We start from the raw sequence: 16,043 nt of genomic DNA, 5'->3' as shown, positions 1-16,043 counted from the left end.
GGGCGGCCATAATTAGTCTTGGTTGCAATTACACTGTTACAATGGAAACCTTCTATCTGGAGGTCCGTGATTGCCCAAGTCTCCTGGAACATTATTATATCTTTATCCTGTAATATCCTTAACCAGTTGGAATCCAATAATCTAGGCTCTAGCCCTGCGACATTCCAGCTAAGGATTTTAAAGCTGGTTTTGGTCGACTTATCTAAGCCAGGTTTTACACTTTCTCCGATTTCAATCCCCATACTTAAAGATCTGTGTCTGGGCTTGACAGTCCCTTCGCTACCCCCAGTATTTCCCATTGCGACAGTCCCTGCATTATTTATCCCTGCTATTGATAAACGTTGTGTAGTAGGTACTACAGCTGCATCTATGACTGTGTTCCTGTTTTCCAGAGTTGGTTTTGAATGACTGTAAACCATCTGGTTAACTCTACCATTATTCATTCTCTGCCCCTCCCGCTCTCTGGTTGGGGAATCAATAGGAACTATGGGTCAATCTACAGACTCCAAGCAACTATACCTATTAAAAGTCGGGATCCCTCTATATTTCCCAAAAAGCTTCTATCACTGTGGTTCCACACTCCCCACCCTCCCTGGTTCCCCTTCCAGTTCCGATGGCCTATTCTGCTCCAATTTCCATCTTCGTAACCTGACCTAGGACAACTCATGGAGGGGTAAAAGAAAACAAATCTTTTTGTTTCAATGCGCTCATTACGTCCTAGATTTCTCCATGAGCATATGTAATCTACAGTATTTGGGTCCTCAAAATTAATAATTACGCATTCGCCATGGATCTTTTTCTCCTCTTGCCCTATCCATGGTACTCTACGTACCATTAAGATCCTACTTGACTGGTGGGGGGGGGGGTAATGGGCGATTAGTATTGAGCCAGTGCTGGACTTTATTCTTTAGTGACCAGCTCGATTCCTCAATGTGACCAGCCAGTTCTGGGACCCCTGTCATAATCACCACATAGGGGCTAGCTTCAGGGGGCAAATTAAATGTAAGTCTATCCCCTTTCGCGCCCATGTCCTGGTCCCCTTTGGAAAGTGTAGTGGCATTAAATAGGATATTTTCCTGTCTATTAGGTACAGTTAGAATAGGCGATTTATCGGCCATTTGCTTATCTGGGGCCTGCAAGGTACTTAATTGTGCATTCGAGGGTATCACCGACAAATTAGTCGATAGATTTAGTTTGTTTTCCCCCAGTCTTTGGGGCCCCATGCTTAAGGGAATATTTTGAGGTAGCACTCAATGTGGCCAAATGTTTTTCGATTTGTATGAGTCTGGACTCTATAGGGTACAAATACATTTTAAAGAGGTCCCCAATTCTTGTCAACAGCTGGTTATTTGTTTCACAGTTATTACATTTATTACATTTGTCACATTTGTCACATATTCCACCCGGGATATCCGAGGACTTTTTACTTTGGACATCCGGAACTGTATTTGTCGCATCTAAATAAGTATCCCCTCTACCATTATTTCCATGATGATTTAATTCTTTCCCTTGCTTTCTCTTCGGCATGGAGGATTTTTTAGTTTTTGGCATAATTATCGGTTTCGTTTGTTTCCGTATGGCACCCTCTCTCCTACCCCTTAAGCATCTCGTGCTTATCTCAACTGGCGTAGTACTAATAATTAATTCCGGAGACTTTTCCAATGCCAGACTTAATTGTGAGTCTGTTAATAGTTGTGATGCTGACAGGTCAACCTCATTTGGTATACTGTGTATTTCTACTACTGTGGAGGCACTATCTTTAGCCTGTATTGGAGTTTTAGCTGATGCAAGTGATCCCAAGGATGATCTTCTTGCCAGAGCTAAGTCTTGGGAGACTCTACGCTCCAAAAGGCTGAAGCCTTGATCTATGGCTTCATTTGCCCTTATAATGAAGTTATCTATTGGGCCTTTCCCCTGTGCTCCGCCACCGGGTAGTTTATTCCTACTGCCCTTTATAGACATGATACTAGCAGTTGTTTGATTGAATCAACTGCAGACGGGTAATTAAATTTGTTATAGAAAGAATCTGTGGGAAGAGATACCTCGCAGTCCCAACCAAATGGGGAGAGGCCCTGAACGCAGAGTATTAAACAGTCACAGGCTAAAATACAGGACAATAAAACCATCAGATAAAATATCACATAAGCAGAGAATACAACACGGTTTCTTAAGTACAGATACAGAGAGGGAGTGGGGTCAGAATAAAGAGACTCGTGCTAATAGACAAATGCAATACTTAAGAACAACAGGCCTCCAAGATCTAAAGTGCGAATGCAGGGGAGGATAAAGCCAAAGGAAGGCTAGAATAGATGGGTTGTGCAAATGCAGCGATTAAAAAACAAAAACAAGCCTCCAGGATCTAAAGTGTGAATGCAGGGGAAGGGAAGGCTGGAATAGGTGGGTCGTGCAGATCGTGTAAATCCAACGCTTAAGAACAACAGGCCTCCAGGATCTTAAAGTGAAAATGCTCGAAAAAAGTGACTCGTATTAGCGGAAGCACGTACAATATTTAAAAGCAGCAGGCCTATGAAGGGAGGAAATAGTGAGGCCAGGATGAAATCACGTGTGAACGAACAATCACAAATACAAGGAAACAAAATTAAATCAAGTGTTAGCACCCTGCAAAACTAGGATAAACATATTAAGATAATATGAGGTATTTAAAAAATGTCCAACTGCTAAAATGGCCAGGCAGCACAACTAGATCCACGATAACAAACTAGGCAGCCTTATCTCTTGGGCGATTACCATATGTATCATAGTATGCACACAACTTAGACCATAGAGCACCTTTACCTAACCTTGCATATAACAATACTCAAAGTACATACGACACAGGACATGTGTTAGGGACGTGGCCCAGCCCGGCCTCCTCTGGCCCCGGACGGCCACAGACTGCCTGCCCTTTGCCCGGGCTTAGCCCACGCGCTGTCCCGCAACGCGGGAGGTGTGCAGGAATTTAAAGCGCCTCCGGGCGCGAGAATTGCGTCACCTGATTGTCCCTCGGGAGCTGGCGAGACTGGGTAATGTAGTTTTTTCTCCCCATGGCGGCCGCGTTTTCGGCAGAGCGGCGGCGGGAGAAATAAGGCCAGGAACACCCAGAGCAGCCACAGGGAACAGGTAGATTTGGCTGGGTCCCACAAGTCCTCAACAGTCTCAGGGCAGCACCTCATTAAGGGTTGTAAGAGACCCTGCCGGACCTGATAAACTCCCAGGACTTGGATCAAAAAATAGCGTCAGTAGGTTCCTCTTTGCACAAAGTTGAGGGTGAAACTCCCTCCTGTGCTGACGGGTGCAGCTCAGCTCAACCTTGCGATCTGGCTCCTGAGATCCTAGAATTCGGATACCTTAACCTTCCCCCTGACTGTATGAACATCATCAGAGAAGCTAGGCGCCCTACTACTAGAGCCTGCTACGCGGCAAAGTGGAAAAGATTTGTTGTTTATTGCCATAACAACACAATCAACCTTCTAGACGTATCTATACCGCACATCATATGCTACTTACTCCATCTACAAAGGTGTAACCTAGCATATACATCCATCCGGCTACACCTCGCAGCAATTGCCGCCTACTTACAAAACAGACACCACCTATCACTTTTCAGAGTGCCTGCCATTAAAGCCTTCATGGAAGGCCTCAAACGAATAATTCCCCCCAGAGTACCACCCTCACCTATGTGGAACTTAAACTTAGTTCTCACAAGGCTAATGGGACCGCCTTTCGAACCTTTGCATAAATGTGAACTGCAATTTCTCACATGGAAAACAGCTTTTCTTGTAGCCATCACTTCCCTTAGAAGGGTCAGTGAGATACAAGCACTTACTATACAAGAACCTTTTCTCCAAATGCATCCGAACAAGGTTGTCCTCCGTACCAACCCAAAATTTTTACCCAAAGTCATTTCCCCCTCTCATCTAAACCAATCAGTAGAATTACCGTTTTTTTTCTCGCAACCTCAAACTGTTGCAGAAAGGGCTCTACACACACTGGATGTTAAAAGGGCCTTACTTTACTATATCCAGAGAACACAACCTTTCAGAAACACAAAACAACTGTTTGTCTCTTTCTCTCCACCACATAAAGGCAACACCATCTCTAAATCAGGGATAGCTAGGTGGATTGTAAAATGCATACAGATTTGCTACCACAAGGCAAAACGCACGCTATCTGTTCCCCCTAAAGCACACTCTACACGAAAGATAGGGGCTTCTATGGCTTTTCTAGGGAACATCCCATTGGATGATATCTGCAAAGCTGCTACATGGTCAACACCGCACACTTTCACTAAACATTACTGTGTAGATGTGCAAACCAAGCAACAAGCTAGTGTGGGCCAGGCTGTACTAAAAACACTTTTTCAAACTACTGCAACAGATACCGGTGATCGCCGCTAGGGTTGGGAACTGCTATATAGTCTATGCAAAAGTGTGTAATCTGCAGCTCATATGCCTCGAATGGAATATGCTACTTACCAGTATGCATCTGCTCTTGGCATGTAGAGCTGCAGATCTACACACGCCCACCCGCCTCCCCGGCTACCTGTATATATTCCAGTCTATCTTATTTAGATACAACACACATGGGTTTCTTCACTATTATTACTACGCTCCATCTTTCCCTGTTGGCGAAAAACAATCTGAGGATGGAGCCGAAGCCCATGCGCAATACGAACCAAGGGAGGAGTCACCGACCTCGTGACCTCCAAAGACTTTCCAAGAGGAAAAACAAACTGCAAACATCCGGGCCCAACACCAGATGGCGATCTATGCAAAAGTGTGTAGATCTGCAGCTCTACATGCCAAGAACAGATGCATACTGGTAAGTAGCATATTCCTTTGAAAAGCACAACTGAGTTTGCATTCATTTCAACTCTCAAAATGTAACTGTATTTCGATTCTGAATTTGCAAGTACTTGTACATATTATTACAATTCAAATATATTAATATAACAAGATCCTGTTCAGTATCTGTTTTCAACAAATCTTTCAAATACCATACATAACATAAATAACACGTCAGCCCCATTGACACTACTGCAGCATGTTGTTAAACTTTATAACATAAGTACTTTTGAGTTGGGTAGTAGAGACCACTACCTTTGCCTCACTTTTTCTTATTGTCTCCTATAATTTCATTGTGTTCCCCATGTCAAGGATGCTGTTTAATTTGTTGTGAAATTGCTAATGCCAAAAACTGCTTCTGTTCTTAATATATATATGTACTTTTTCAAATTGTAGAAAAGGGCAAAGATAAGTGAAGTAAATGCTGAAGCAGAACCTGTGGATTCTGGAAGCCCTGCAAAGAAAAAAACAACTGCACGTAAGTTAATATTAACTACTCCGCAAACCAAACTAGAGCTATTTAAGTACACTTTGTTTCAGCTGCAGTAGCTGCGTAGGACACTGATGTGTATTTGCATGTTCCTCGCATGTTAACTCCTACAATGCTCCAGACCTGGTGCATGAAATCAGGTGGTGATATTCATCTCTACCACTTCCCTATCCTGCACCGGATATGATGATACACAGCCACACATAGGCTTCGCACTTGGTTCCTTTTTACGGCCTTTTGAAACAGATCCAGTCCTCCACTCCTACTGATAGTTAGTTTTTAAAGTATTGTTTCTACAAATTGAGAATTTTGGTGACAGTGTAGTGCGGGTTTTTCTCTCACCGACTACTGTTTTTAGGTCTCGCTGAGTCAGTGCGCATGCGCTGCTCGGAAAGACTTTAGTAGGTGAGTTTTCAAAGTGCTGTTGGCTGGCGACAAGCTTGTGTTCACGCGAGCGTGCACGCGCGAACCGCCAGCCTTCAGCAGCACTTTGAAAACTCACCTACTAAAGCATGTTTTGTAGCGTGTTTTCTTTACTTTTGATATAATCGCGGCACCCGCGCTTTACCTTTAATGTTATAAGTAAAGCACGGGTGCCACGATGATACCAAAGTTAAAGAAATGGAAAAAAAGATCTATTTCTTTACTTTTGATATAATCGTGGCACCCGCGCTTTACTTTTAACATTAAAAGTGAAGCGTCGGTGCCGCGATGCTTGTTTGTCAGGGAACCAGGTAGCAAATTACTGCTGCTCCATCCAGCTTAAAAGTGGGTTTGCTCTACCTATATTTCTATTTTCTTTTTATTTAGTGATCTATCTAGGCAGCTGCTCTCAATATTTTGTAGGGGTGCATGCACACTATAGCATGTGCGCTTCTTCAAAATGATGCAGGTGCTTCATTCCTTTTTTTTGTTTTTTTTGTTTTAATAATCTTTTCACCATGCAGCACATCATCTTGCCACTGCTTGTTCGCCATGGCTAAGAGACATTGGCAAAGCAAAGAAATCCCAAAGGCGAGATTTGATGGCTTTGGCAATGATTTTGTTTTTTAGCCACACAAGAAGCTGGTCTGTGATTTTTTTTTTAATTCTGAGAGCGATACATGGAGTCAGTTCAGTTCATACGTCTTTATTTCGATATTGTTTCATCATAAAAGACATGCAAGAAACATTCCACTCATGACTAAAAACTCCAGATGTCAAAATTACACATATTAAAAAATCAGAAGAATAGAATACATACAAGAGTTAATTAGCACAAATCATCACTAATAAGCGGAGTTAAACATATTATACACAATAAAATAGGATTAAAAAGTGATTAAATTGTCGGTTAAAGACGTGTTAGAAATATGTTCTTATTATAAGGGGCTATTTAGCCGCTATTACAATGTTGACTGGCTCTAATAATCCATGTCCAACCCAGAAATTTTGCAACGGCTATGACCACTGGAATCGATGTATTAGTCCTTAAGAGCCATAATGCCTCCTGGCACACCCGAGGTTTCATGTTTTTACAGATGGGTTTAAGCCATTTTCCTCGGGGGGCTGAATAGGATGGACAAACAAAAAATTAATGGCCTATGGACTCTTTTTTGTCCCTACACCAAGGGCAGAACTCATTCGTCTGGCCACGCCATGTAAAGGATCTCACTGGAAGTGACCCCACCCTAAACTGATGGTATAGTTTTCTGTCACAGCTCTTTGTAATTACATCCCATTACTCCTCTAAAGAGGGAGTGAGCTTGTGTTCCAGGAATCTACCAGAAAGAGAAGTGGGATCTGACTGGTCTATATGTTGATAACGTATAGTCGCCCAGTACTGTTCTTTAAAATCCTTTTTTGAAGGAAAAATACTATTGCCAGGATCCGACCATAACTGGTCATGGCCCATGTTTACCAGTATCGATCTCACATTTCTAAACCAAGGGATGTTAGCAGATCCCAAAATGAATCTAACATCTAATATCTCCTTTGCAAAAGTAGCAAGTTCAGGTGTTGACCAGATCCTTCTCCACATAGCAACGGATCTAAACCGTGCCACTTCGTCAATGGGGTAACAACCCAGGTCTAGTAACAGGGGTTTCAAGGGACTAGATTGGGGCAGGCCAATTAGGTTACGTAGAAATTTATTTTGGACTTTAACCAAGGAGGACAAGTCTGAAGAGCCCCATAGATCTGCACCATACAGGATTGCTGAACTTATTTTGGCATTATAAATTCTTAATGCAGGGCCAATCCTTTTGGTTGTAGAGGTTCTTTGTTCCTTGATTTAAAGTACAAGATAGTTGGGCACATTTCTGTGACAGGACATCAGCCTGTGGTTTCCATCTTAACTTGTTTTCAAGTACAATCCCTAAATATGTCATAACTTCCACCTGCTGTAGTTCGACACCGTTCATCCTAACGTGACCCTTCTGTGTCTTATTTCTAGTAAACACCATACATTTTGTCTTGCTGACATTGACTTGGAGGTCGTTGTCTTTACAAAACTCCTCAAACTTATTTATGGCGAGTTGGAGCCCCTTTTGAGTCTTGGATAGGATGAGGGTATCATCTGCAAAGATGAGAAGTGGGAAATTAGTACCACCTAAAGTAGGGGCATCAGTAGGAGTGTTTACGAAATACTGCACGACCCTGTTAATGAATAACAAAAACAGTGTCGGTGCAAGGACACATCCCTGGCGGACGCCACGGGTGACTGGAAACCTCTCTGTTATCTGTCCTTGCCTGCCCCATCTCACCTGAGCAAAGTTAGCCTCGTGTAATCTTATTATTATATATAGGAGTGCTGGCGGCATTCCCATGTTTCTTAGGGCAGCCCATAGCTTTTCTCTTGGTACGAGGTCGAATGCAGACTTTAAGTCTACAAACGCTGCGTAAATAGTTCCACCGCCCAAAGTCACCACCTTCCAATATATGAGAAGGAATCTAAACACCTGATCAATTGTACTGACACTGGGTCTAAATCCTGCCTGCATAGGGGATAATATATTCTCAATCTCCATCCATTCAAGGATTTTAACCAACACCATCCTAGCTGCAACTTTCTGAATTGAATCTATTAGACTAATAGGTCGATAATTTTCCGGAGCCGAACGTTCCCCCTTCTTAAATAGAGGTAAGATTTCCGCCCCACGCCATGAATCCGGGATTTGGGCACCACTTGCAATGGCATTAGCTATAAAAGTGATATAAGGGACCCAATTCGTTAAATCAAATTTGAATAAGTCAGCCGGGATACAATCTATGCCAGGGGCTTTACCTGCTTTAGTCAAGCCCAGTGCAAACTCTGCATCTGTATTCTCAAAAACTATTGATGAACAGATCAGTGATTCACTTAAAGAAAGAGCAGGTAAGCCACACACAGTTTCTGGTTCACTACCCCTAAACTGGTGCTCAAAATGTTCTACCCACACTTCTGGCGAGACAAAATACGTCGGGATCTGGCAGTCCTGATTACTACCCCATTTGAGTAACTGCCAAAACTTGGTCTGGTCCTTTGACTTACTGGCTTCATACAAGTCCATCCAATGCAGATCATCCCATTCTCTCCTTGACTCTCTTTGTACCTTTTTATACGCAAGCCTTGCCATCCTAATTTCTGTTACATCTCTAGATTTTAAGGCTTTAATCAGATGGGTATGCGCCTGTCTACAGGAATTATTATACCATTTTTTTTCCTGTTTTTGGGACCTTTAAGTTCATAGGTTTAAAACTTGTAGTAAAAAGACATTTTAGAACGCCAAAGAGCTTGTCATGCTGACCAATTATGTACGATGATTGGTCCAACGGATCAACCAGAGCTTGCAGAGCAGATAAGGTGGAAGAAACCTCTAATGAAATTCTATCTAATGTTATAGGATCCTCCACTATCCTGCTCCACCTGAGCCTTCTACTGTCGTTTGTTAGAATTGCCTCTGCAGTTGGACACTCAGTCGGTCTTAATCTCCTTAGGCAGTCCTTTAGATTTAGACTAAGCACTAACGGGTTATGGTCGCTCTCAGGTCGAGCCTTTATTAACATATCCTCCAATAGCACCCAGTGCTCGACCCCGATTAAAATATAATCAATTCGACTAGTACTGGTGCCGTTGTCAAATGTGGCCCGGCCTTCTTTATCGGAATGTGATCGGCCATTGACCGCTCTCAACCCCCACTCAAGACCCAAACCCATCCATTGTAGTGCTGCCTCTGTCCCACGCTTAATAGGTTTTAGTTCGAGGGGAGGGATATTCCATTGCACATCTTCTTCAGCAAATATATCCACTCCCTCACATTGGTGCGGTTCGAAAGTACAATTAAAATCCCCCGCCACTACCACGAACTTATCCCTACCGATATTATTAAGGAGGAGATCTAATTCTCTAATGACCAACGGACTACGTCCCCCAGTGAGTCCGCGAGAATATATGTTAACAATGAAAATCTCCTGGAGGTTGGGACTCGTCAGCATAATCCCAAGAATATCAGGATTATCCACTAGCACTTCATTGGTCCTATAACTGAGTGACTGCCTCACCCAAATAGTTAATCCCCCAGAAGCTCTGCCCATTCTACCCCTCTGGGCGAGTTTATAAAAATTAATATACCCATGTCTATAAATAGGATCAAGGGCCCAGGTTTCCTGAAATATTAGAATGTCGTGGTTGTCCACAAAGTCAGCCCACTCTCCAAGGCCTACCTTGCTTTTCAACCCCGCGATATTCCAGGAAACTATTTTAAGCGGGGTATTCATAATAAGGGATTGAGAATGTTCGATAGCCTGGAGACTATTACTCAGTAGCCCTCCACTCTCCAACAAGGGATCTCTATCTGTAGTTATCCTGGTTGGAAGTGCGGACTGCCCCTTTCCTTGCACTCCCTCCGTTATCGCCGTCACCAACTCCAATGGGCTGCCTAAGATTAAACCATCAGGGACGGCTACTTCCCCCCCAATGGTACCAGTCCCTATGGAGACCACTTCAGGATTCATCGGCCAACTGTTTTTACCGTGCCTGTATGAAAGTCGGTCTACCCCCTCAAGACATATAAAGGGCTCGAACCGGTTGGACAAAGGAAGGTGTCGCTCCATCTGAACTACAGGATTTCCCCCCGGATATCTTCTCCTACATAGATTGAAAAATAAGTAGGAAGAGCCACTAGTTGAGCGAGGGTAAAAATAATCAAGACCTAAGGATTGTATATCTCCCTCCCTCCCAAATCTTGGCTCTCTACGGATAAAATCAACCACCCAAGGGTCCCTAAAATTCACAATGATACAGTCACCCTCTAAATCCTTTGGACATTTTCCCACCCAATTCACCCTTCTAACACACAGTATCTCAGTATTAGAGGAGGGAGGGAGAGATATTTTCTTGTTAAGCCAAAATATGACTTTATTCTTTAGCTCTCTATCTGATTCTTGTCTATCCTCCCCCAATGAAGGGACTCCCACCAGAATGATAGTATAAGGTGTGGATTCTGGGGGAAGATTTACACAAGGCAATCGCTGCTTGTTTTTCTCCTTCTCCAACCGACAATACCCAGATAACCCACTACCTGGAACTGGAACTTGCAGTGCAACCTTTGTATTAGACACCGCCCCCACCCCAGTATGCCTAGCCTGTGTGGTAACTATAGTGGTTTTGCCTACAAGGGGAATCTCCGTACTATGTTGTACTTCTTGGGAATTAGGAATATCATTTATGACTGGTGTTGAAGCACTTATTCCATTATCTATCCCTGTTTTATGGGATTCAACAATCAGTACATTGGGGTTTTCCATTCCTTTAACTAATTTGTTCAGTACAACTGTATTTGATGAAACAAGGTTCTCCAACTTGTCTAATTTCAAGTTAATCAACCTTGTTCTCTCCACTAAGGGTAAGATCAAGGATTTGATTAAGGTTTCCAGTTTGCCCAAAAGACCATCACCAGCACCACTCATGGGGGTCTGTTGGGCTGGACCTCTTTTGACCAAAGTTGGGTTTGTTGGCTGGGTAGTATCGTTAGGGATCAATGTTTTCCCAATTTTCTTATGGATTTGGGGCATTTTAGCATGTCCACCCTTCTGCGGACCACCCCCTCTTTTCCTTTTACTGGGTTTGGTATTTATAAGTAAACCTATTTTTTGGGTTTCTGTAGTGGATCTATGTGACGGAGAAGGGCTAGAGGCTTTACTGATTAGACTACTAGAAATCATGCTAGGTGGAGTAAGAATGGGGGTACAACAATCCGCTGGATTGTCCGCAACCAAAATCATTGGGCTCGGACAGGAACAAGCTTCCTGGGTAATAATAGGTTTAGGTAATCTTAATGGATCAGCAGAGATCACAGTCCCAATAGGGCCTAAAGATGAGCGTTTCCCTGTATTGAGATCTAGGGACAGACGTTTCTCAGTAAGAGCTATCTTTCTCTAAAATCACTGTTGCTCGTTTTATAAATTGGTCCATTGTTCCACTGACCACCCCACCCGTGGTTGGCAATTGAACATTTCTTCCCTTCCCAGAGCGTAATGCCATAACTGGTTAGTGACAGTACTAAAATACAATAAATAAGTAGCAAAAAGTAAACAACTTAAAAACCAGATTTAAGGGGAATAGCCCGGCCCGGCCTCAAACGGCCTCAGACGGTCCCGCCCTTGTCCCGGGATGCTCCCGCGGCGCTCCCGCGCAGCGGTATGATCTGCTTGCTTTAAAGAGAGGGAGAGTGGTTAGGGGGCGGGGCAGGCATGCAGGGAGAGCGCACCAGGTGATGTTAATTGGTCATGCAGGGACTCCTGGGAGATGAAGTCCCTGTATGTGCGCTCGCAGCCCTGTAGCCAGTTGAACCCTCACCTTTCCTAAACACAGCGTTTCAGCGCTAATCCTGGTGCAAGCAAAGTCAGTAACCTCAAACAAAATTCACGGGCAGAAACACAATCAGATCTCCAGTGCTGCTACACCTCCTCACGATCACCGACAACTTAAATGAATGTCCCATACATGGAGTCATCTTGTGAATATCCTCAGTGAGACAGTTTATTCAAGTTGTGGCTCTCAATCATTGAGGCTGGACTTGAAAGGAGGCCATGAACTGTAGGGAGAATAGAAGCCAGGTAATGCGAGAAAAACAAACAGTGTAAATCCCATTGAAAAACAGATGAGCAACATGAATGTAAAGAGACAGCTTCTACCTGTACAGTGCCATGTGGGATTATGCGGTTGTAAATTTTTTTTTTTTTACTTCTTTTGCTTCCCTTTTTGTATTCTAAGGTATTGAATAATATTTCAGGTGGTACTAAATCCAACTAGACCCAAAAGCAATGTTCTTTTCCTTTTTAGACTGATGCTACATCAGTGGCTTCAAGTATCCAAAAAGATAAGGAGGTGCATGTCTTATGCAGAATCGACACCTGTATCAGGACTCCTAAATTTTAGAAAGGCAGCCTTGTTAATTAACATCAAATCATATGTAAGCCTCTGCGATTTCGACAGGTAGAAGCAATACTTGGCTATGCCCGGAAAAACCACCATCTCACCTGGAAGGGTCACAAAATAATTTTTACCCAAGATTTTTCGAAGCCTACTGTTGATACACGTAGGGGTTTCCTAAATCTAAGGGACAAGATGAGGATCAAGGGTATCCTGTTCTCCTTTGTCGGTCCTACTAGGTTTAAGATCACTGATGGGGGGAAACACCTCTTTTTCAACGATCCCAGAGCCCTTGCGAACTATCTAGAAGGCCCTCCTACTCAGGACATGGACTCATCACAGCTCTTGGCCAGTAAGAGGAAGTCCTCACCAGGTCCGGGGTAGTGCATGCACTGATTCCTTTGCTCCTCTTAACATGGTCTTCTTCAGAAGTTCCGGTGCATTGTATCGACTCATATGTAATTTGTTGGTTTGTACAAGTCCTTTATTGGTTGGGATGGTACTTGGATGTGACGGTATTTGTTTCTCTTTAGGCTTGCATTTTTAGCCGAAGGTTGGTTGATAGTTGGTTGACTCGCGCTGGTCACTCGGAGGTAACGACAGCTTTGGCTGACTGAGGTTAATGAGCGCTAGTGAAGCGTGGAGCCCCTCCGCATCGCCGCCATCTTGAGGTCAGGCATGCCGATGTGTTAACTAACAGCTCGCCGAAGTAACAGAAGGTGCTGAGAATACTTTGTCATCAAGGCGCCATCAGCGCTAGTAAGCAGCCATGAACGACACAATTGTGTACCTGCTGTGGGACATCGGATCAGCCGAACGGGGACATCTCGTTCGGACCTTCAGATAGGCGCCATTTTGTTTTCCTTCGCAGCGCATCGCGAAGCAAAACCCTCCGAAAAGTCGACTATTCAGGCTCCGCCGTCGGGTTTAGAGGGCTCCTCAAACGCCAGACTCCTTACAAAGCGATGTCCGCACTACCAGATGCGCGAACAGTCGGTCGCAGGGCACGGGAAGGGCAGCGTTTCCGACGGAGTGACTAAATCAGGCGGCCATCTCCACTGCCGTCCAAGCCACGCCCCATGTCAGAAGTTTTTCAATGAAATAGAAGAGGATTTGAGAAGTCACTCAAAATGTGCCCTCATTTTCTTTCTTCGGCATTAATCATAATTTCTATGGCAAAATGAACCCCCTCATTGTGTTCCTTTTTAAATTAAATGTTTTAAGTGTTACCAGTTTATTCCAATCAAGATGGCTTCAGGTGTGCCATACTTTTGTCATAATGAAGACAGTAAGCGCTCCAGTTGTTTTTAAGAACACTCTGGCACATTCTGTCATTGGGCTATACTTGGGCTACATCTGGGTGATATTTGGGCTACATTTGGGCTCTTTTGTCTCTGGTGGCCATCTTGGGAGACTTATTTGTTATGAAGTTTCCTAATTTCCTCGTTTACTGCAGTCTCCTCAGTAGGAAATACTTTCAGTTTTTTACTTTGATTCCATCAAGAAGGCATTCAGATGTGTCGCACATTTGCCATAAATTCAGAATGTTAGCACTCTTTTTGCCCATTAGATCACTGTAGTAAAGCTACTGCTCACCAGGGAAAACTGCTGCTGGTATTGAAAGTGCATGTTTCAGTCTGCATGTCAGAATTTTTTAATGAAATAGAAGAGGATTTGAGAAGTCACTCAAAATGTGCCCTAATTTTTCTTTCTGCAGCACTAATCATACTTTTTATGGAAAAATGAACCCCCTCATTTTGTTCCTTTTTAAATTAAATGTTTTAAGAGTTACCACTTTAATCCAAGCAAGATGGCTTCAGGTGTGCCATACGTTTATCATAAGTAGGACTGTTAGCGCTCTAGTTGTTCTTTGGAACACTCTGGGAAGCTGCAGTAGAACACTAAGGAATCAACTGACAGTCTCTTCCCTTGTTGGATGTACATGTTTTACTGAGAATGTCAGACTTCATTCTCACATGACTGAGAAAGATAATGTGAATTTACAGAAAATATGCTCTCAGTTTAGCTTATAGATCACCTTCCAAACCTCTGTGGGAAAAGCATGAGAATATTTTTCTCTCATTCATGATATCGCAGCAGAAGGCTTTTTCACATGGTGAAATCACCTTAGAACATACCACAATTCCTAAAATGAGTATGGTACCATCAACAAATGATTTATAATGTAAAACCTTCTATTAACTGCAATGCTTTTTAATGAGGTGCTATCATGTATATTGGTCCCAAGATGGCTGCCAACACTTCTTGGATGAAGTGCTGACAGCCAATCAGATCTCAGGATGAGATGTGTGGTTAGGCTCCGCCCACATATATATATGATTTTACTTTTGATTCTCTCAGGAACTACTAAACAGATTGACACCAGACCTGCAAAAGGCACTTCCCTGACCGGAGGACTACCTCTCTGCCAAATTTCAAGTAATTCTGTTCAGCCGTTCGGGCTGTACCTTGGACTAAAGGTCCGTATGGAAAAATGCATGGGGAAAACGTGTTTTGGGACACCCCTTTTTTCTCGGCCCCCGCTTGACGAATCACCCCGAGACTTTCAGGGTCGGAGCGGAGCGCCCCACCTATTTTGAAAATTTTGCGAGGATTCGTCAACTGGCGCCAAAGTTATTCCAAATAGAACGTTGCGGATTTCCTATGGAAACACGGTCCTAACTATAACTATCTACTGGCAACCACCAGTAGATAATATGTATATATATATGTATGTATGTATATGTATGTACATATCGTTCATTTGACATATGCGGCTATGTCTTCATGTGTTAGCCATGTTGGCTTCACTTGTGTGATGTTTTTCCCGTTCTGTGGGCATAATTTCTCCCTTCTATAGGGTGCCTTTTTAACATTATTATCATGGATTTGTCTGTAATACCCCTTCTAGGTACTGTCTTCCTGTACCCCACAAGGTATTGGGGTGATTCTCATTTTCGACTTTATTCTTTTGATGTTTTTATATATATATATGTGTGTGTGTGCGGTGGCAGACCAAGGATGGAATTTTCAGAGAAATGGGACTGCTGCGCAAGACGACACCAGGTAAAGGGAGAGGAGGGATCCACCCCCCTTCCCCCTGGGATGGAAGAACAAAAAGAACTAGGCGCTGCTGGAAGAGGCAAAAGGAGCAGAAAGGAAAAGAAAGTGACAAAATAAAATGCATTGGCCCCATGAATATAAAGGAAGACAACTTGGTAAGCAACTTATCAAGGAAGATTTTGAATGAGAAACACATAAACCTGCTCAACAAAGGACTAACATTCTGCCCTGATTCAGGCATGGATCTAGCTTC

General features: G+C 43.3%; 1 protein-coding gene across 1 annotated transcript in view; it reads left to right on the top strand.

Moving 5' to 3' along the window:
- VRK1 (VRK serine/threonine kinase 1) overlaps positions 1-16,043 on the top strand; it is a 309,962-nt gene that overhangs the window by 260,041 nt on the left and 33,878 nt on the right. The window contains exon 12 of the mRNA XM_085626433.1: positions 5,241-5,322. Within this exon, the coding sequence (XP_085482559.1) occupies positions 5,241-5,322 (82 nt within the window). The remainder of the gene's footprint in view (positions 1-5,240; positions 5,323-16,043) is intronic.

This window comes from Triturus cristatus, chromosome 9 (assembly GCF_964204655.1).
Source record: "Triturus cristatus chromosome 9, aTriCri1.1, whole genome shotgun sequence".
In the NCBI taxonomy this organism is placed as follows: domain Eukaryota; kingdom Metazoa; phylum Chordata; class Amphibia; order Caudata; family Salamandridae; genus Triturus; species Triturus cristatus.
The sequence above is the reverse complement of the archived record's forward strand: the minus strand, read 5'-3'. Positions and strand labels throughout refer to the sequence as shown.